General features: G+C 46.3%; 1 protein-coding gene across 1 annotated transcript in view; it reads left to right on the forward strand.

Moving 5' to 3' along the window:
- The first annotated feature begins 13,755 nt into the window (after window positions 1-13,755).
- The window catches only part of NPHP3 (nephrocystin 3), a 51,058-nt gene continuing 43,864 nt past the window's right edge, over window positions 13,756-20,949 (forward strand). Inside the window, exons 1-4 of the mRNA XM_014578611.4 lie at window positions 13,756-14,598; window positions 16,313-16,438; window positions 17,699-17,849; window positions 19,858-20,010. Coding sequence (XP_014434097.3) covers window positions 14,245-14,598; window positions 16,313-16,438; window positions 17,699-17,849; window positions 19,858-20,010 — 784 coding nt within the window. The 5' untranslated portion in view covers window positions 13,756-14,244. The remainder of the gene's footprint in view (window positions 14,599-16,312; window positions 16,439-17,698; window positions 17,850-19,857; window positions 20,011-20,949) is intronic.

The following is a 20,949-nucleotide window of genomic DNA, read 5'->3' on the forward strand; positions in this document are numbered from 1 at the left end:
TGCTCTTCCATGCTTACTAAGGATATACAGACTCTGTACTCAATTGACTAATAAATGTTGGCTTTTTTTGAAAAACTGCCCCACCTCATTGCAAATACTTACTAGTTGCACTGGGGTAAAAGTCTCTAAACAGGAATCTCATTTAGAATTGATGTTGGGAACACACAATAAGAAAGAGGGATGCAGTACCCTATAGGCCCAATCTCTCTAAGCCATGTGAGTCAACCTGGTGAAAGTCTAAGACCAGAGCCTAGTAGAGTAGAGTCCCTAACATCTGACCTAAACGGGACCGACACATGGTCGGATTACTGAATATGTTGGATGATACGGACTCTACTGTAGAGAGCAACGGAACAGCTGACACCGCTCCTGCCAGGACGAAGCATCCCTGGCAGAGCAGCCTTAGCTGTTCTGTTGCTCTCTAGGAGCAGCTGCTGCTGCTCCTGCCGGGACATTTCCAGGCAGGAGCAGCAGCAGCTGCTCCAAGAGAGCAAGGGAACAGCTGATGCCGCTCTTTCAGGGGATGTCCCCGGCAGGAGTGGCATTAGCTGTTCTGTTGCTCTCTAGGAGAAGCTGCTGCCACTCCTGCCGGGGCCGCTTCGTCCCCAGCAGGAGCGGCAGCAGCTGCTCCTAGAGAGCGACAGGGCAGCAAGTTCTCCCGGCCCGTGCTGTATCCGACTCTCCAGCTCCCAGGAGCTGGTGGGTCGGATAAAGCGGAGTGTCGGATTACCATGTGTCGGTTAATCTGGACTCCACTGTAAATGCTAAGGTACTCCCAAGAAACTGTATAGTAGCTAAGGTATTGACTCCTCTGTAGATCTCTGACAACTGGATTGTCAGGCAAAACATAATTCCAACAAAAAATTAGCCAAGGCTGTCTGACAGGCTTGCCCAAATTTTTATGGAGCAGTGTTACTGAGTCACTTGAGATTGTTCCAACATTTTATAGCTCTCAAAGTGAGAAATTAGGCTTAAGATCTCATTATTCTAATGCAATTAATTTATCTGAATCAAAGCATTCTTGGTGCATTTGTATTAAAGCTTCGTAGTGTGACAATAATTAAGGTTGAATTTACAGATAGGATGGTTTAAAGAAAGGGGTTGTTTTGTTTTGTTTTGTTCTTGATGGGTTCTGATTATTGCTGACGTGTCTGGAATAATGAAATTTTAAAAAGCCTTTAGGGCATTCAATCCTTCATGTAAAAAAAAATCAAAATAAAATGCCCACACATTTGTTTAACTTTGCAAAGCACTTAGGGCCAAATCCTGATCCTCTTGCAGTCAATGACAAAACAGTCAATGATTTCAATGGAACCAAAGTTTAGCTCTTACTACTACTAGGTTAGTAACTACTTTTCATAATGCTTCTATATATCATAAATATGGAAATTAATATATAAAAATTCAATACTGTATTTATGCAACTCTCTCTCTCACGGCTCAGTACTATCACTCCAAACTTTGTGCAGAGCATTCTAATTATACTCTCTTAATTCTTTAGGTAGCTTGATCATAGGTAGAAACTCATCACTTTTTAATCTCACACTTTCCTTCCTCTGTAAAACTAGTAGGAAAACTCCCTGTTATTCTGTCCACCAAGTCACTCTCTTCCTATCTTTCCCTAAGTGTTGCTGACCTCTAATGGTGAAGGTTTGCAAAATTTAAAGGTACAGGAACTTTTAAAAGTGGATGTCATCTCCTCCATTATTTCAAATGATCAGGCCTCTCAAGAAATGGATTCTGGGTACATCTACACTGAGTTCAGATTGTTACTACACTGCATAAGAGGTAGTGAGTTGAATATGCTGTTCCAAAATAATGTTTGTTGAGGTAATTTCTACTTAACTATTTTAATAATAAATCAATAAGTTAAATTGCAATTTAATGACACTTTTATAAAGGAATCAGAATAGTATGGAAAAGAGGAATAAGACCTGATGCAAGTAGAAAGCAACTCTGGCTGAGTAGGGCCTGCAAGGGTGATAACCCAGTGTCACCCCTCCTCTCCCACCTGTAGTAATCAAACTTTGGGTACACAGACATTAGATCCAGCCTGATGTTATCAAGCTGGCCCACAAGAACGGGGGCAAGAGGACAGGGGACCATCACTTTTTACTACCAAGCAATTGGGAAGGGAGAGGGTGGAGAGAAGCGAGCATGGTCCAAGCCTTGGGAGAAGAGCTGGCATGGTCCAGGCCTCAGGGCGAAGGGGCAGCACGCAGGTGGGGGTTTGAGGAGAAGAGGCAATATGGGGACAGGGCCTTGAGAGGGAAGAGGTGGCAAACTGGTGAAGGTTTGGGGGGAAGGGTTGGTGTGGGGATGGAGGTTTGGGGGAAGAGGCAAGGCAAGGGCAGGGACTATAAAGGGCAGAAAAAAGAGAGGTGTGACTACAGTTTGGGCACCAATGACTGCTGCCCGTTAGGGAGATTCTGTTGCTCCTACTTTCAGATCCCTTTTGAACTAGACTTTCTGGTCGAAAATTGGACACCTGAATACCCGCCACATGACAGCCATTTTGTACTCAGTATGTTCACTCATAGCCTTGACTATCAACACATTTGATTGACTAGGACATCTATTCTCTTAAAAATGTCCTAGAGAACTTTGACAGAAAAAAGCTTAATTTTAATGCATTCGTGTATTTACTAAGAAAGTTTAACCCATAAACTTCTGGCCTAATGGTGAATTGTGGCTAGTCACTATTTTTGTTCCCTGCACCTGCTTGTATGGTATGGCAGCCATTTTAAAGGCTTGACTCAAAGAACCACTGAAGTCAACTGACAGACTTCAATCAACTCTAATGGGCTATGAATCGGTCATTACTTTATATAAAGTCATAGAATTTAAGGCCTTAAGAAACTACATCTAGTCTGACCTCCGGTATATCACAGGCCAGAAGCCCTGCCCAGTTCCCACACATCGAAGAATCAAACACAATGGAGTTGTTAATTGGGAGCTCAGTTCTTTCTGTACTAACTACCAGAGTCTGCATTCTGTCTTTTCACTTATGAAAAGTCTTGAAATCATTCAAGCCAGATTTTCTCCCATCAACCTCCCACAGTGGGAACGCAGCAGAAATTCAATTTAAGGTACATCAACTCCAACTACGCTATTCTCATTACTGGAGTTGCATATCTTAAGTCGACTTTCTCGTATAGTATGGACCTGGCCTTAGACAAGCGACAACTTCCTCCATCCTTTGGTCTATCCAGGCTTCTATTCATTAATGGGTCCAGAATACTGGGGAAGATAATCAGGTTAACTTTTAGACTAACAGCTTCACATCCACTAACAAGAGTGATGTAGAGTCATGTATAAACCATTGTAGACACAACTATTTTTAAAATTACCACACTGCACTACTTTCGCAACACCTCCCCATTAGAAATCGCTTAATGATGTGACAAAAAACAGTGCTTAGACACATGCTTTTGAATAATGTATAAAATCATAAAAAGCTGATCAGATTTTGGTATAGTAAAGCCACCAACAACATACTACTAATTTATGAAGGATTTTTTTCTAATGCTCTGCCTTCATCTGTAGTACTTAATTATTCTAAAGTCTGAATTCACAAGGAAAAAGATAGCTTTGAGCTGCTAGAGCAGCCTGTTTTCAATAATTTATTCCAGTCACAGCAAAACTCTTATTTATAACATGCAACCAGACTGTGGGATCCTATGATCTGAAACACTCCAGCTGCATATTTCTTTGCTATTTCCTGTACCTCTTTATACTAAATTATACTGGAATATGTGTGTGGCTAGATGCTGGATGTGTTTTCTTTTGTAAAATGAACATCTGCTAATTCTGAGCTGTGGTGACTCTCTGGGTGATAAAACAGCACAAAAATATGTATGAAAGGCAAGACCATTTGGTTTATAATCTGAATAAAAGAGTTACCTTCATTTCCACATATAAAAAGGTATTGCGCAGAACAGATCTGGAGAAAATTTCAAACAGCGTTGCAGTTCTTGATGCTCCACTTATCTCTAGGATACAGAGCCATGTCTACTGATTTTATGCACTCATGGTCTACAATATATCCTAAAATGGAGTAAAAGCAAAAGTGTAAAATATCAAATTAAGCACATGCACATGTAAATTAATGGGATACATTGAAGACAAAGTAGTATTATGATGAAGTTTAAATAGATCTTTTTAAAACTGGATTATCTGGTAATTTTTTAATTTTAAATGTTAAAGTTTTGGTGTTTTTTTCAGAAATAAGGCTAGTTTCACAGAGAACAGAGATGCTGGATACGCATTCACCCCGGTGATGCTCAGAGAGAGTTATACTAAAGGGCTGTGTCTAGACTGCATCCCTTTTCCATAAAAGGGATGCAAATTAGACACATCGCAATTGCAAATGAAGCAGGGATTTAAATCCCCCCTGCTTCATTTGCATAAAAATGGCTGCCACTTTGTTCTGGCTCAGAGCTTTGACGGAAAAAAGCACCAGTCTAGACGCGGATCTTTCGGAAAATAAAGCCTTTTCCAAAAGATCCCTTATTCCTCTTAAAATGAGGGATAAGGGATCTTTACGGAAAAGGGATTCAGTCTAGACACAGCCAAGATAAATTGTGGCCCATTGTGTCTCCACTGTGAATGAATATCTTCTGTAAAAATTGTGATAGGCTTTCAGTGTAATGCTTTCCAACAACACTGAAGGTATGTCTACACTGCCTAGTTCGAACTAGGGTGGCTAATGTAGGCATTCGAACTTGCAAATGAAGCCCATTGCAGGAGGAGTAATGGTAGTTCGAATTAGGAGCTTTAATTCGAACTACCTAGTCCATGCCGCGTGTAGCCACGGGTCGGCAGTTTGAACTTCGGGGCATTTAAAAATGGCGGCGCCCGGGAACATGCAAATAAAGGCCGGGATATTTAAATCCTGGGCTTCATTTGCAAGTTCGAATGCCTACATTAGCCACCCTAGTTCAAACTAGGGTGGCAGTGTAGACATAGCCTGAAGTAATACGAGGACAAGCTTATAGCCTGTGGAGTCTCTGACAAATAATATTCTCTTATGGTGAAATTCACCTTTTGTTGAAAACCCTCCATGCCATAGCTACACAGCAGTAGTTAGCACAAAAGTATCCTGGTCTGTGACTTAGGCTCCTAGTGGCTATGGTAATATAAATAATTAATAAATTGAGAAATATGAGCAAAGTGGCTGCTCAGGGGAAAGGGCATGTCCCCTGTGTACCAGAGATGTGGACCCTGTATTGACTCAGGATGGTGTAGGTAGGAGGGTAGAGATATGGAGAGAGGACCACTGTATTTGCAAGTAGGTGGATCCAGTGAGGGAGGACCCTCACATGGAGGTGCCAAGGGGAGAAGTTGCTCTTCCACTCTAAAGCATGTAGTTGCAGTCATGAAGGAGCTTACAAATCTGAGTCCTGATGCTACAAACACATTATCTATGCACATGAGTTGTCCCAATGAACTAAGTAAATTGAACTGGTAGCTGGATTGCTACGACATACCATAGCTCAAAGATTCTAAACCATAGTGGTTTGGGAAGAACAATAACACAATGTGCCTAACCATTTTACTTCCAAAAGGACTGCTGGTCAAGTTGCTCCTGTTGAGGCTTAAGAAAAAGAAAATTAAAATGTAATAAGACAGCACTTTTGGACAACTTGATCTGATATTGGGTCCAAGGCTGAACTATCTATTATTTACCAAGGGTCACTTAATCATCTTTGAGAATTAAGGCAGTCTTCACATTCCATGAGGTTCTATTTCCAGGAGCTGTGCAATTACCCTTCTGAATTATACTATATTTAACCCAATCTTCACTTTTAGAGATTTATAAATTAAATTTTAGAGAAGTCTCATAGGTGGTGGAACTAAGGGTGCTGCCATGCCCCCCAGACAGAAGTGGTTTCCAGCATATACAGGGTTTACACTTTGGTTTAACGGCTCTCAGCACCGCACCTTACAAAAATTTCCAGCACCAATAAGAAGCCTATCCTAAAATCTCTCTAAACATCAGAAAAACCAACCCATGAAACAACAAGGAACCAGTATAATTTTCTGATCAGAAATGCTCTCCTCTCTGTTTTAAATTCCGGTAACACATATAGGGTGGGGCTGAGCCAATAAGAGGCAGCATCACAGAAACAAAATCAACAATTTCTCCAACGTAATTGTTATTATCAGTGGGTTATTAGCAGTGGATTAAGGGCCCCTTATAATGTAGACCTTATCTTTTTTTATTCTACTTTTTATGTTTGAAGGTAGTGAGATTATGTGTGAGAGAAGTCACAATTTGTGCTTGCAAAGAACTCAGGTCACAGAAAATAAATTAATGCCACCAAAAGAATGACCAAACTTTGGACTTTATTCCCAGAACTCAGACATTAATGCTGCTCTGAAATAGAAGAGTATTCTGTATATCAACATACAAATGAGGAAACTCAGGCTACGTCTAGACTGCATGCCTCTTTCGAAAGAGGCGTTTTCGAAAGATATTTTCGAAAAAGCCTCTTTCAAAAAAGAGCATCTAGACTACAACCAGTACATTTGAAAAAGCAAGCCGCTTTTTCAAAAGAGAGCACACAGGCAGTCCGGATGCTCTCTTTCGAAAAAGCACAGTTTGCATTACATAGTGCCTTTTTTCGAAAGAGCACTTTCGAAAAAAGGCATTCTTCCTCGTATAACAAGGTTTTCTGTGGTCGAAAAAACTGCCGCAATATTTCAATTTACTTTTGAAAGAATATGGCAGTAGTCTAGACACAGGGGAAGTTTTTTCAAAAAAGGGCCACTTTTTCGAAAAAATCTTGTAATCTAGACACACCCTCAGAGACCTGCTTCATTTCAGAATTCTTGAGCTATATGCTGCTCTGGCTAGGTATGCATAACAATTATTGATATAAATGTGACACACCATGTAGCACCTCCTCCCTGCAATATTCAATATGTTGACAGAAGTAATTTTTACATAGGACAATCAACCATGCCAATCATTCAGCCAAGAAATGAGTTGCTTTTTCATAGAGACATGCAATATCTTTCAAAGTTACCATAGGATCTTTCTACATGCCAGTGCCCCATAATTTATAATCCAGAGTCATTAAATAAAATAAAATAATGTTATTTAATGTGCAATATACTAATTTTGTCCTCTGACAGAAACAATTTTTTAGGTACCTGTAATGAGACCATTGTAGATTTCTCTATGTTTTCATTTGTTCCTATTATAAGTTGATTCATTGCTCACACAACAAATGTATAAACCAGACAAGATCTTTTTTGGTGCTGTTTTTTGTTTGTTTGTTTGCTTGTTGTTTTTGTTTGTTTCTTGTTTCTCCATCGTATTGTTGAAGTATGATGGATTCTCAGGTTTGGGAACAAATCAACATGCTTGTGAGTCTCTGTGGTTTTTTGTGAAAAAAAATCCCATGGTGTGTTGAGAGCCACACAAAGGTCTTGATTTTGAAGATACAGACAGAAGTAAATAGTGCATTATAATGCATTTAATTGATGGGATTCAAAATTCAGAGGTTACAGAGGACAGAGTTTTTCAGGAGGGAGGATATCAAATGTTTTGAACCAGAAGACAAATAATTTAAGTCTTAAAATTTAAGGGGAGCTGGGATTTTCCTGGCTCCTTCACAATAGGTAGATCTGAAAACTATAAAAAGAGACCTGTAGGCAGGGAGAAGTTATGCATTTTAACTCCAATGAGGCACAATGAAGTAAGAATGCCTTGTGTAGACTTTCAGGCTTGTATGAAGGGGGTGGGTGTGTGAAAGGACTCCCCCATAGACCCCAAGTAAGCATGCTCCGGCCAGCGAGAAGGCAAGAGTGGTGCACTGCCTGAGCCTCCCTCCTCCATGCTCAGGCCTGGCAGGGAAAGGCTGGGGCTGATTTCCCTGCTTACTAGGAAGACCATGGGGCGTGCATTCACACTCTTGTGGTCCACACTTACAAAAAAAGCACACACCAGAAATATCTGTGCACGGGCCTGACTTTGTCCATAATGTCATGGCCAGTGTTCCCTGTAAGCTATGCAGTTGGGCAGTCACTCACAAAAGATTAAGGTGCCACCCAGCAAATTAGAGTAGTACCCACAGCCAACAGCACGTGTTTCTTCTGGTGGTGTACATCCACTTCAGCCTCAGAGCACATAACAAAATTTATTCCACATATGCATGAGAAAAAATTGTCATGGCCTGTTCCTATTAGGCATTGATGACCTCCTGTAAAGTGCTCAGCTCAACCCAATGATTTTGATAAGCTCTAAGGCCGTGTCCACACTCAGGGGTTCTTTCGAAAAAAGTACCCTTTTTTCGAAAGAACTTCCCCTGCGTCCAGACTCAAGCCGCGTTCTTTCGAAATTAAATCGAAAGAACGCGGCTTTTCTTTCGACGGCGGTAAACCTCGTTTCACGAGGAAGAACGCCTTTTTCGAGGGAGATCCATCGAAAGAACGTGAGTCTGGACGGGGGGAGCCCTTTCTTTCGAAAGAATTGGCCTCCAGGAACAAGCCCTGGTGGACAATCTGGGCCATGGGTTGCACGTCTGTGGTTCCTGGCTGCAGCCATTCCTTAAAGGGACAGGCGCACCCTCACAGCCACTTGTTGCAGACAAGGAGCCAGAGCACACGGCGACCTTGCTGCAGCATGTCACAGCCCCAAGAGCGTCCTGGCCCTTCCTCCGAGCCTTCTGGGGACCCAGCCAAGGGCTCCAAGCGCCGGGCACCATCCTGGTCCGGCGCAGAGATCAAGAGCCTGCTGGAGCTGTGGGGAGAGGAGGAGGCCTTACAGGCCCTCAAAAGCCGGCGGCGAAACGCCGACATTTATGGCCGCATGGCTGAAGCCCTGGCCCAGAAGGGCCACTACCCCCGCACACAGGACCAGGTGCGCTCCAAAGTGAAGGAGCTGCGGCAGGGCTACGCCAAAGCCAGGGAGGAGAGCTCCCGGTCTGGGGCAGCCCCCCACTACTGCCCCTACTACCCAGAGCTGGACCAGATCCTGGGTGGCAGTGCAGAAGCACGCACACCACGAAGGTTCGTGCAGTCCGGACTGGCAGACCCGGTGGTGGACGCTCCAGAGCGGGAGCTACAGCACTCTGGAGACGGGGACATGGGCCCAGAGGAGGAGGACACCGAGGAGACGGCGACCCTCACCCTGGAGCCAGTGACCCAGACCTCTGAGGCCTCCCAGGCGTCATCTGGCGCGGGAGAGGAAGCAGCAGGTGAGTACAGTGAGGTTGTGTCACACCCGGGGGGGGGGGGGGAGGTAGGTGGGTGGGTGCACAGTGGGTGATGCACAAGGGAAACCTGTCATGCTCAGGCTGATGCCCAGGTCTCTCTCACACACACACACACACACACACACACACACACACACACACACACACACACACACACACACACACACAGTGTGACCTTCACAATGTGTGCTTCCCCTGTCTCAAGGGAGAGGGCATGCCCTTTTGGACAGCTGTTGCACACATGACTGATTGTGATAGAAATGTAGCCGTGTCACTCTGATCTGAAGAAGTGGGTCTGGCCCTGGAAAGCTCATCCCCTAATAAACCATCCTGTTAGTATTGTAAGTGCTACAGAGTCCAGTTTATAGGACTGATTGTGTCTTCTTCTTTTCCTCCACAGCCGGACCAGCCGTGGAAGAGGGCCGCAGCACCCCAGCCCCACCTCCATCTCCATCTCCACCTCGGAGACATGGGAGCCGCAGACACAGGCGTGTCTACGCCGACATCCTCCGGCAGCACGTCGAGGCTGTGCAGGAGCAGAATGCCATCCTGCTACGGAGGGCGGAGGCAGAGGAGCGGTGGCGTGATCGGCTCATGAATGAGCTGGTCCTGCAGCGCACGGTGCTGTACGCCACCCTGAGGGAGGTCAGCGGCTTGCCTGCTGCTGTGCCAGGTCCTGCTCCTCCAGCACCCCATGACCCCACCCCACCAAACCCCCCTTCCACAACAGCAGCCCTTTCCCCCCTTGGACCTCCCTCTCCCCCAGCCCCCCCAGCTCCCCAGCCCCTCTCTCCCCCTGGCCCTCCTCTCCCCCAGGCTTCCACGTCCCAAGAGCCCCCCAGCAGCCAGCCAACCGACAGGTACATCACCCGATCCCGTAGCCGGGGAGCACCCCAAACACGAGGCCCAGGCAGGAAAGGGAAATCTGCCAAGCCCCGTTCAACCTGATCCCCTTCCCCCCTCCAGGTTTCCAGTCCCCTTCCCCCCTCCAGGTTTCAATGACCCCCATCACCCCACTTATTAAGCACACACAAAGGGTTAAAGGAACTGTTTGTTTATTGTATATAGTTTGGCAACAACAAAAATGAAAAAAATTTTTGTTCTTTTGCCACATTGTTGGATAATATGTACAAAATTTTAAATAAGTAAAGAGAACATTTTATTTTGAAACACACCCTGGTGTAAGTGATGTGTCCAAACTGGGTCAGGAGATGGGTTGTGGAGGGAAGCTTCTATTGGGGGCCAGGGCCCAGTCCCCAGGCAGAAGCCCCTCAGTGCACTCAGTGGCCTCCACTGGAGAATTGCTCCCGGAGGGCCTCCCGGATGCCAACTGCAGACCGGTGAGCCTGGCGGATGGCAGCTGTCCGGGGCTGGGCAAAGAGCCTCTCCTGGCCATCAGCAGCTCTCCCCCACCCTGGTAGGAAGGCCTCCCCTTTCCTCTCCACGAGGTTATGGAGGACGCAACACGCGGCCACCACCTCGGGGATGTTGGTCTCCCCCATGTCGAGGCGTGTGAGCAAGCACCGGAATCTGCCCTTTAAACGGCCAAACGCACATTCCCCCTGGTTGCGAGCCCGGTTAAGGCGAGCATTAAACTGCTCCTTGCTCGCATCCACCTGGCCGGTGTAGGGCTTCATCAGCCACGGCATCAGGGGATAGGCGGCATCAGCCACTATGCACACCGGCATGTGCACATCCCCAACCGCAAACTGGCGATGGGGGAAAAAAGTTCCTGCCTGAAGCCTCCGGTACAGGTACGAGTTCCTGAAGATGCGGGCATCGTGTGCCCGCCCTGACCACCCAACACAAATGTCCGAAAACTGTCCACGATGGTCGACCAGGGCCTGGAGGACCATAGAAAAGTAGCCCTTTCTGTTTATGAATTGGGCTGCTCGATGGGGCGGTGCACGGATGGCAATGTGTGTCCCATCGAGCGCTCCTCCGCAATTGGGGAAGCCGAGGGCAGCAAAGTCGGCCATGACGCTGTCCAGATCCGGTAGACAGATGAGCCTGTTGAGCAGCTCCGAATTGATGGCCCTCACCACCTGCAGAACGAGACAGACAACAAAGTGTTAGAAGGGGTGCCTTATGTCTTAGGAGGAGAACCCACCGCCCACCTTCCCTCTCAAACAAACAGCCCGGGAATCCCCTCCTCAGAACCCCCCCCCCCCGCCCCCCAATTCAGGGTGAGTGGAGGAGCTCCCTCCCACTCCCACTCCCACTCCACTTGGCCCTTCCTGACAGTCTCCCTTCCCCCCACCCCAAACTGTGACTGTCCCCAGACAATGACTTACCTCCATCAAGACGGCCCCGACAGTAGATCTCCCCACGCCAAATTGGTGTCCCACGGAGCGGTAGCTGTCGGGGGTTGCCAGCTTCCAGAGGGCAATGGCGACCCTCTTTTCCAGGGGGATGGCGGGCCGCAGGTGGGTGTCTTGCCGTTGCAGAGCAGGGGCGAGCCAGGTACAGAGCTCCTGGAAAGTGGTCTTTCTCATGCGGAAGTTCCGTAGCCAGTCTTGGTCATCCCAGATCTCCATCACGAGCCGGTCCCACCATTCAGAGCTGGTGTCAAACCTCCAAACACGCCTGTCCACGAAAAAGTTCGGAGGCAAGGGCAGTGTGGCTGCCGGACGGGGGAACCCCTCGTCCCTCTGGTCTGGGTCCAGCTCGGGAAGGAGCCTCATGATTGTCTCACGAAGATGCAGCAACAGCTGCAGTATGGTGGTGTGGGGCCCTCGCCTGCCCAGGGGCAGCTCTGGCTCCATGCCACAAATAAGGGTCTGCAAGCAGAAAAACCTCAAAAGAAAAAAGCTGCTGGGGTGTCCCAGGAAGCTGAGCACTCCAAAACAGCACTGCAATGCCTTGCAAAATTCCTCAAGGGACAGCAAAGGCAGCTGCAGGAGCAGAGCAACGGGTGTTCAGGAGTGTCCCTCTCACCACGCGTCTCTGCAAAGGGCAGGCAGGCAGCACCCGGAAGGAAATGCTGCCCCCATGCCCTGGCAGAAGCAGTTCCGGGTGGCTTTCAATTTCGAAAGAGCGTCCGGCAGTCTGGACGCTCTTTTTCGAAATAGCGCATCGATCTTTCGATCCGCGCATTGTAGTCTAGACGCGCTCTTTCGAAAGAGCCTCTTTCGAAAGATGCTTTCGAAAGAGGCTCTTTCGAAAGAAGCCTGCAGTCTAGACACAGCCTAAGTGGGCTGGAAAGCTCAAAGGACTGGATTCTGTTAGAGCAGTGTTTCTCAACCAGTGGTACCAGAACCTTTAGGGGTACTCAAGAGAAGTCCGAGGGGCATATCAACACAACTACAATTTGGAGAAAACTGAATTTTTGTTTTAAGTTTTACAGCACTTTTATTATTTTTGTACTTTTTACACCCAAAAATTTCATCACCCGCCCAGCTACGATTAAGTTGTTTAAACAAATGTGTTGCAATGGTAGAAAAAAAAATTGTGTCTGAAAACTGTAGGTACTGGAGGTACTTATATATATATTTTAAAGAGGTACTTTATAAAAAAAGGTTGAGAAATACTGTGTTAGAGGACTGCAGGATAATAGCCTAACATTGCATAATGCCCCAGTCCTGGAAGAGCTGATGCGCTGATGATCCTAGTGAAGTAGAACTACTCGTGAGCATAAGTGCTTCCAGGATTGGGACTTAACACCGTAAAAGCCTTAATCACTTTAGTGATCTAAACTGTACCGGAATTTCAGGACAGATGTCAAGGGGAGGTCACACTGTGTAAGGAAAAATTTTAAATATTTTTTGCTAGAACATAGAACCTGACTAACCATCCTTAACAGATGGGCACTTGGATTTTTGCTGTCCGAAAAATGATAAATTCGCACAGTAACTGATTCAATGAATGGTAAGGGCTGAGATCCCCTGAAAACAAGATTTTTTTTTCAGTGCAGGCAAAAATCACCGTTCATTTTTGTTATGTGTGTTACTGCCACGTACCAGGACCCCATTAGGGACTGTAGGGAGTCACCACTGAAGAAAAAAAGGCGGTTCCTTGCTCCACAGAGTTGATGAATGTTAAGTACAATCCTGTGTCCCGCAGCTGCCTCATTACTTCTGGTGAAAACAGACTGGGGCTGGGTTTTCTTCACCACGTCACCATCTCTGGGTTTCCCTCCTCCTCCCCTTGTTCTTTTCCTTCCAAATTATTTCTGAAAACTCGCAAGTGGCGGCTGTGCACGCCCTGCCCCCAGCCTCCTCGGCTCGCCTAGGGAAACAGGCTTTTCCCTTGTCTTGCGCCGCTCCCCTCACCCCCGTGGTTTTACTTGAGCGCTCACCGCTACTTCTGGCTTCCCCGCGCCCCAACCCCTTCCCTTCTGGACTTGCTCGCCGCCTCCTTCCCTCGAGCCCCCTGCGTGACGTCCCCCCACCGACTCCCCCAGGGAATTCCCCCACCAGCTGGGCCCCCCTCCCTCACTCTTCCCCCACCAGCCCCGACCCGCTCCCAGCCGCCTCCCCCCCGGGGTGGGCGCTCCCCGCAGCGCCGCGCGGTCTGGCCCGGCCCTGCAGCCCGCCGGCCACAGCCGCTCTCGGCCCCCCTGCCCGGGCCGGGGAGGGTGCAGGCGGCCCACGTGGCTCCCTCCTTCCTTCCTCCTCTGAGTCCCGTCCCGCCCCTGGCCGCGGAGCGGGCTGCGGCCGCCTCCGACCTCTAGCCGCGGGGCAGCCAGTCCCCGAGGCTGCGGCTGGCACCTCCCCGCCGAGGGCTGCAGGGGAGCTATTGATGCCCCCCTGGGGCGCGGCTGCTGTCCCGAGGCTGCGGGCCTCCCCGGAGTGGGGCTGGCTGCCTGTCTAGCTAGTAGGGTCTGGTGGGGAGAACCCGGGGCAAGCCCCTGCCCTGTGTGGGGCGCCCCACTGCCACCACAGGGATGGCGCTGCTGTAAACTGCTAGAGGGACAGAACCAGTGGCACCTGCCTGGCACCCACGCCCTGCTACAGGGCGACCCCCGCTGCCAAACCCATGGAGCAGCAGTGAGGGCAGCATCTCAGCCTTGCCCCCAGTGATGGGGACCGCTTCCTCCCTGGTGAGCCCAACGGGCCCGGGCGGGGAGGTGATCGAGGATGCCTATGGGAGAGGTGGCGGCGAAGCCTGTGAGATCCCAGTGGAGGTGAAGCCCAAAGCTCGCCTGTTGCGCAGCTCTTTCCGCCGGGTGGGCGCATCACGGCCTGGAGGCCTCATTGGGGCCAGCTTCAAATCTACTGCCTCAGTACAGGAGTTGGAGTGCATGGCTGAGTATGAGCGTCTGAAGAAAGAATACGAGATCTTCCGTGTCAGCAAGAACAATGAGGTGGCTTCTATGGTCAAGAAAGAAGCCAAGATGGACCTGGAGAATAAGAGACTCCGGGCAGAGCTCCAGGTAACTGGCAACTGTACTGACCCAGGGGCTGGCTGGTAGGGAAAGAGGTGGGAGGGAAGATCTCATCTCTTGAGACAAAAATAATACTTAGCTCCTGTATAGCATTTTTCATCCTTACATCACAAAGCACTTGATAAGTTGAGTATCTCCATTTTACAGATGGGAAAACTAGACCTTGAGAAAACAAAGGAGTTGTCTAAAGTTTCTCCGAAAATAAGTGTCAAAGCTGGGAACAGAACCTTGATCTCTTTCCATTATACCATGTAGCTTCTGAATTGGGGAGTAGGCCTGTCAACCATGGTTTTAGCACTGATCACCTTCCTTCCAGCTAGTCTTTGGGGTGAAGAGCAATCCAGTGTTCTTTACCGCCTCCTTTTTCTAGCGTCTTCTGGACAAGTTGTCCACCTCACAGTATTCTCCTGCCTTCTCTGTGGGGAGCTACTGAGCAGCACCCTTATAAAATTCCAGTTTTTAAATGTAGCCTGATAGAAACAGCATTCACAAGTTAAATATTTCAGATCAAGATGGACATGAACAAATGAACTGACAAAAGAAATGGCTGGTTAAAAGATTTGTTCAGCTTCTTTAGCTGTGTTAATTTAAACGTCTTTCAGAAAAACTTAGAATGTAATAATAAAATAAAACAACTGGTTTATTTTTCACCTTTATACAGTTGGTTTATTATTTGCAAAATTAAATTAAATTAAAATTTGTAACAATTAAATCAGTGGGGCTGCCTTATAGCTGTGTTTCTCAACCTTTTGTTTATAAAGCACCCCTTTTTCGGAAAAAAAAATTATAAGTACTGCCAGTCTTCCCCCTCCCCCGCGTCCAATGCACTCACCCCTCCGCCAGAGCCAGGCACTCCCAGCTCCTCCGGCTCTAACCCAATGCCCCTCTCTTCCCCCAGAGTCAGGCACTGGACATATGGTAACCCTACATTTGAAGTGCCTGTTCCTGCCACCCAGCCCTGCCTCAGCAGCTTATCTGCTGGGAGCAAGTGGCCCGCCAGCACCGGGGTTGCCACCTGGGACTATGTGCTCCCACCTCAGGCTGGTGCCCCCCTAGTATGGTGCCCGGGGACAACTGCCCCCTCTCACTTGCCGCTATGGCACTGAGGCAGGGGGCGGTCCTTTGAAGCAAAGCTTATTGTGCCACTTCATCACCTTTTAGCTCCTCTTCACAGTGGCACAGGGAAGGGGCAATAGGGATGTGTTGTACTGAGCTGCTGGCAGAGGTGGGGGTAATGCGTGTCTCCGGGTTCAGCCTTCCTCCACGCTGGAGCACCCTGGGGAGGCTGCCGGAGAGGAAACAAAGTAGAAGAGGCAGCTGTGGAAGTGATTTTGTTTCTCTCCGCCCAAACCCACCCCCCAACTTGGAACTGCCCTGGGTCTCACCGGAGGCAAAATCACTTGGGTTGATGTACTCCCTAGACTTCTCTCGCATTCCCCTAAGAGGTACGCGTACCACTGGTTGAGAAACACTACCTTAGAGCACTGGGGTCTGTTTACTGCTACAGTTTGGGTTCCAACATGGCAATTATATGTTTACATCTAAACAAACAAACACTCACAAACTTCATCATTGAATTAAGAATTGTAAAAGGGCTATAGGACCAAAACTATTGAATTTGCTATCTAAACTCAACAGCTGAAAATATGCTAAAACTCTATAGCAATAATATTTTTCTCAGAGATATATTAAATCTTTTCAGGCTCTTCAGAAAACTTACCAGAAAATACTTAGAGAGAAAGAAAGTGCTTTAGAAGCCAAATATCAAGCCATGGAGAGAGCGGCTACATTTGAACATGACCGAGACAAAGTCAAAAGACAGTTCAAGGTAAGGATCTTTACTTTATACCCCAGGAAAGTAAAGAAGAAAATGTAAAGTAATCATATTGAGCCTTCTGTGAACTCCCTATGGGTAGGCTCTGCATAGATGTAGGTGTCTGCCAATATGAAACTCATTGCAGGACCAGTTCTTTGATCCACTATTTTCTTTGGTGATTCTCAAACTTTTGTATTGGTGACCTTTTCACACAGCAAGCCTCAGAGTGCAACCCCCCTCTTACAAATTAAAATAACATTTCAAATATTTAACACTATTATAAATGTTGGTGGCAAAGCAGGATTTGGCGGTATAGGCTCACAGCATTCAGTCCTTCCCCCTCCTCCCCCCTCGTGTAATAACATTGCAACCGATTGGAAGGTCACAAGAAACACTGAAGAACGCTGATTTACTGCAAATGAATGGTACCAAAATTTACCTGTAGAAATGTTCTTTAAAAACATGTAGTCTTAGTCTTAGTGGCAAGTAATATTTTGAAAGTGCAAAGGAGAATATGTATCATTGCTCAACGTCCTGCTACCTCCATGTCATTTCCCCTGCTTTTGCCAGTTTCACACCTGGAAGGGTCAAGGAGCCCAGTAAGCAGTGGAAGTGTTGCTAATGCTGTTATACAATATTGACCTCTCATAGTCCAGCAAATTCTCTGGTTTGGCACTGTTCAAGTTCCAAGGGTTCTGGACTAGAGAGGTTCAACCTGTAGGGAAATCTTTGAGACCAAATTAGAGTTTTGTTGCTTAGAAAAGCCTGGTTTTCTTAAAACTAAATTAAAAACCATGCATATTACCTATGAGTTTATTTTAGTAATGTCCACCCCAAATATTAAAAAATCACGAGTCACAAACCCCAAAATCATGATATTTGTTTAAAAATTATGATTTGAGAATAATAAATATTGGATTCTTTTATTTGTCTTCTGGATTGAGCAAGTGAATTGCACTTGGAATATTGTGAAGGTCAAGATTGTAACAAGGTTCAAAGAACTGAATACATTCATGGAAGAGAGGGCCACCAATGACTGTTTAGCCCTGTCCTTAGTCTCTGTTTATCAGAAGCTGGTGACGGGATGGATCACTTGGTGATTGTCTGTTCTGTTCATTCTCTCTGAAGCACCTGGTATTGGCCACTGTTGGAAAACTGGATACTGGCTAGACAGACTTTTGGTCTCAGAATGGGGGCTGTGACCCTCCCAGCTCTTCTTATGTTCATTTGGGTCACATTTTTTTATACTTAAAAAATTGTTTTCTTTTCCAGATTTTCAGGGAAACTAAGGAAAATGAAATTCAGGATTTACTGAGGGCCAAACGAGAGCTGGAGACAAAACTTCAGAGACTTCAAGCCCAAGGGATCCAAGTGTTTGATCCTGGAGAATCTGATTCAGATGATAATTGCACAGAAGTCACTGGTAAGAATTCCGTCTGCTACTCTCAGCAAGTGAATAAAAGCAGATTAAATTATATGAAGAATGGCAAATTATATATGCACAGTAGGGATGTGAAAGTGTAACTTTACATGGTTAACTGATGAGCCTGGACTCATAGGTTAATGTACATGCAGCTTCCCCCCTGTTAGTGCCTCTATATGGGACGGGGGGGATAGGTGGAGGAGCCAGTGTGTGGGGGGAGCCAGCTCTTAAGCCGGCTACCTGAACGTACCAGCTCGTGCAAAGCCGCTTGCCCCCTCATGCTGCTGTCTCTGAGGGGGAGTGGAAGGGGCAGGTGAGAGCAAGTGCTCTCAGGAAACTGGCTTAAAAGCTAGCTCCCCATGCACACCGCCTCCCGGGGAGCCAATTGCCCTCTCCATAACCGTGTAATTGCTGTAATTTTCAGTGATGACACACTTACTTCAGTAAACCCATTTTAACATCTTTAATATCCATTAAAGATTGTGATGATTTATAATGCAAATTTTAAAGGCACGAAAAATTATTTTATGAAAGATAAAAAAATTTACAATTTAAATTGTGTTTTTGAAGTATGTGGAGGTACTAAACAAATTAGCAATTACTGGTGTTTCCATTTATATTTATATATATGTAGTACTTTACATTCTAAAAGACCCCTTAACTTTTTACCTTCTCTGAACCTTTTTGCTTTTTTCTATTTTCATTGTGAGCTTCCTGATCCCCTTTTCACAAGTCTAGATGTTGTGTTCCAATTTGGCATATCAGCACCACACTAATATCAGGACTGAAAATGAATAAAATCGATGGGAAACAGGCAGACTATCAAATTGGAATTTGACAAGAGACCAGTTTTGAATAGCCTTAGGCCATAACAACACTAAGGATGTTAAGTATCAGGTAATTGATAATCGAGTAGTCGATGCATCTTTGAAGCCCGGGGTCAGTTGGGCACCAAGGGGGAGGGAGGAAGCGACTAGTTAACTATCCTGTCTGCTATCCGATAAGTATTTGCTTATTGGATAGTGACTAGTCCTTCACATCCCTAAACATCATTGGATAGTTAGTGATTGTAGGTTTTCAGTCTTCTGTTTTACATCGGATCCATGGCATTTGCATCAGCACCGTGCCCATTAGTACCATGCAAGGTATTTGTTAGATACAGACTAAGATTCACCAGCATCACTTCTTGCAACACTTGGGTTTTCCCTTGAGGCCCAGTGCTGTTGCCTCTGATCCTGCTTTGCTAACAAGATGTGACACAAACCACAGCTGAACTGGCTGAATAACTTTCAGAACTAGAAATGTTTCATAGTGTTATGTATTGCTCTGATTCTGCAAAGCACGTATTCATGTGCTAAATTCTAGTGTCACCATTGATTTTAACGGGCCTATGATTGCTACTTTTCCCCCCATGTATTCCTTTTTTACTTATTTTATATTCCTTCTCATTTGTGTTTTATACTTCCTCATCCCTCCTTCTTAAAAGTCTTTCTTAAATTACTCTCATTTTTTTTCTTCTAAGGTTTGAATTTTGGTCTGGACTGTGATAGATTAGTATCCAAGCATAATATGAGAAGTAAATACACATCTATGTAAAACTATTCTACCCAGCTAAGAAATGTATTTCATTTCTGACCTGCAACACTTTTCTACTCTTTACTTCTGGGTCTTAAACAGGACTGTCAACAGTGTGGTGACTTTGTGAAGTCACTACAGTAAAACTATGATACTATTCCTTATAGGTGACTTAGTACAGAATTTGAAATTAATGATGAGCTTCTCAGTTGAGAGAGACCCATGTACTTACATGTTCTGTTACCTATTTCTTTAATAACACAGTTTCTCAGTAACCGAGTGTGCTGATTTAAAATTACATTAGACAAAGCAATAAGTGAACCTGCTAAAGACGAGAAATTTCAATTAGTGGCTCTTAATGGCAAATTTTAACTGAAGTGGTTAGGTGTGACAATGTATTTCAATTAGTGATCAGCTTGTATTTACTTTTAAGCAACTGGAGCCCCGTCTGAATATTGGACAGGTGGAGTGTTGGGAAGTGAGCCATCCATGGGAAGTATGATGCAACTTCAGCAGTCTTTCAGAGGGCCTGAGTTTGCTCATAGTTCCATAGATGTGGAAGGACCATTTGCAAACATAAACAGAGGTAAGCAACTGGTGTTTGTCTGCTAAGAAGATTTAACCATTGGCTGTGTACATAAAGCACTGTTTCCCATCTTTGGCATCTATTCTTATGTTCCATTTAAAGGATTTACTGTGTCGGTCACTTATTTTCCTTTGAATGATTACTTTCTATAGAAATAAAATGGAAGTATAGCTAAGACATGCCTAATTGTGTTTAATACTTTTGCTGCTAACAATATGTGCAGCAATGTTCTTAGTTAATGACAGTGAATTTCAGTGCTTCATATATATATATTAGAGCATTTGTGCATCTGTCTTTGTCCGTGAGTCCATGTATCCGTCCGTCTGTGACTCTAAACGGTAAGAGCAAGGACCACCAACTTTGATATGCAGTTTCCTCTTATCAGACCTTAAAGCAAGGTCAGGGTTTGGTTATGACAGGAAAATTAGATGCGCCTGGAATTCTCCCTTTCCATAACATGGAGAGGGAGGCGTCTGCGAGCAGGAACAGCTCTGCTCTGCAATGACAGCAAGTGCAGCTGGGGACTGGGGACAGCAAGTGCAGGACACAATCATACTGCAGAGTGACCACAGAGGAGTCGCTGCACCAGGAAGAGAATGGTCAGCTGGGACTAGAGCTCTTCATATTACTGGCCACAGGTAAGTGGTGCCTTTGCCCCCAAACCCTTTACCTTGGCCCTCAACCCCCAACGCCAAATTGGAGAGGGAAGTCATCCCTCCCAGCCCCCTGGCTTGAACCCCCTGGCCTTAGCTCCCCTCCCCCTTCCATGAATCCTGCACCCCCAAATCTCCCAGCCTCCTGCCCAGAGACCTCCACCTGACTCCTGCACCCCTACCCACTGCCTTGCCCCCCCATTTCCCTGCCCTGACTTCACCCCCCCTTTACCTGTCCTGAGCCTGCCAACCCCTGCCTTCACTCCTGCACCCCCATAATGCCAGC

Source organism: Pelodiscus sinensis, chromosome 2 (assembly GCF_052426305.1).
Source record: "Pelodiscus sinensis isolate ZL-2025 chromosome 2, ASM5242630v1, whole genome shotgun sequence".
In the NCBI taxonomy this organism is placed as follows: Eukaryota; Metazoa; Chordata; order Testudines; family Trionychidae; genus Pelodiscus; species Pelodiscus sinensis.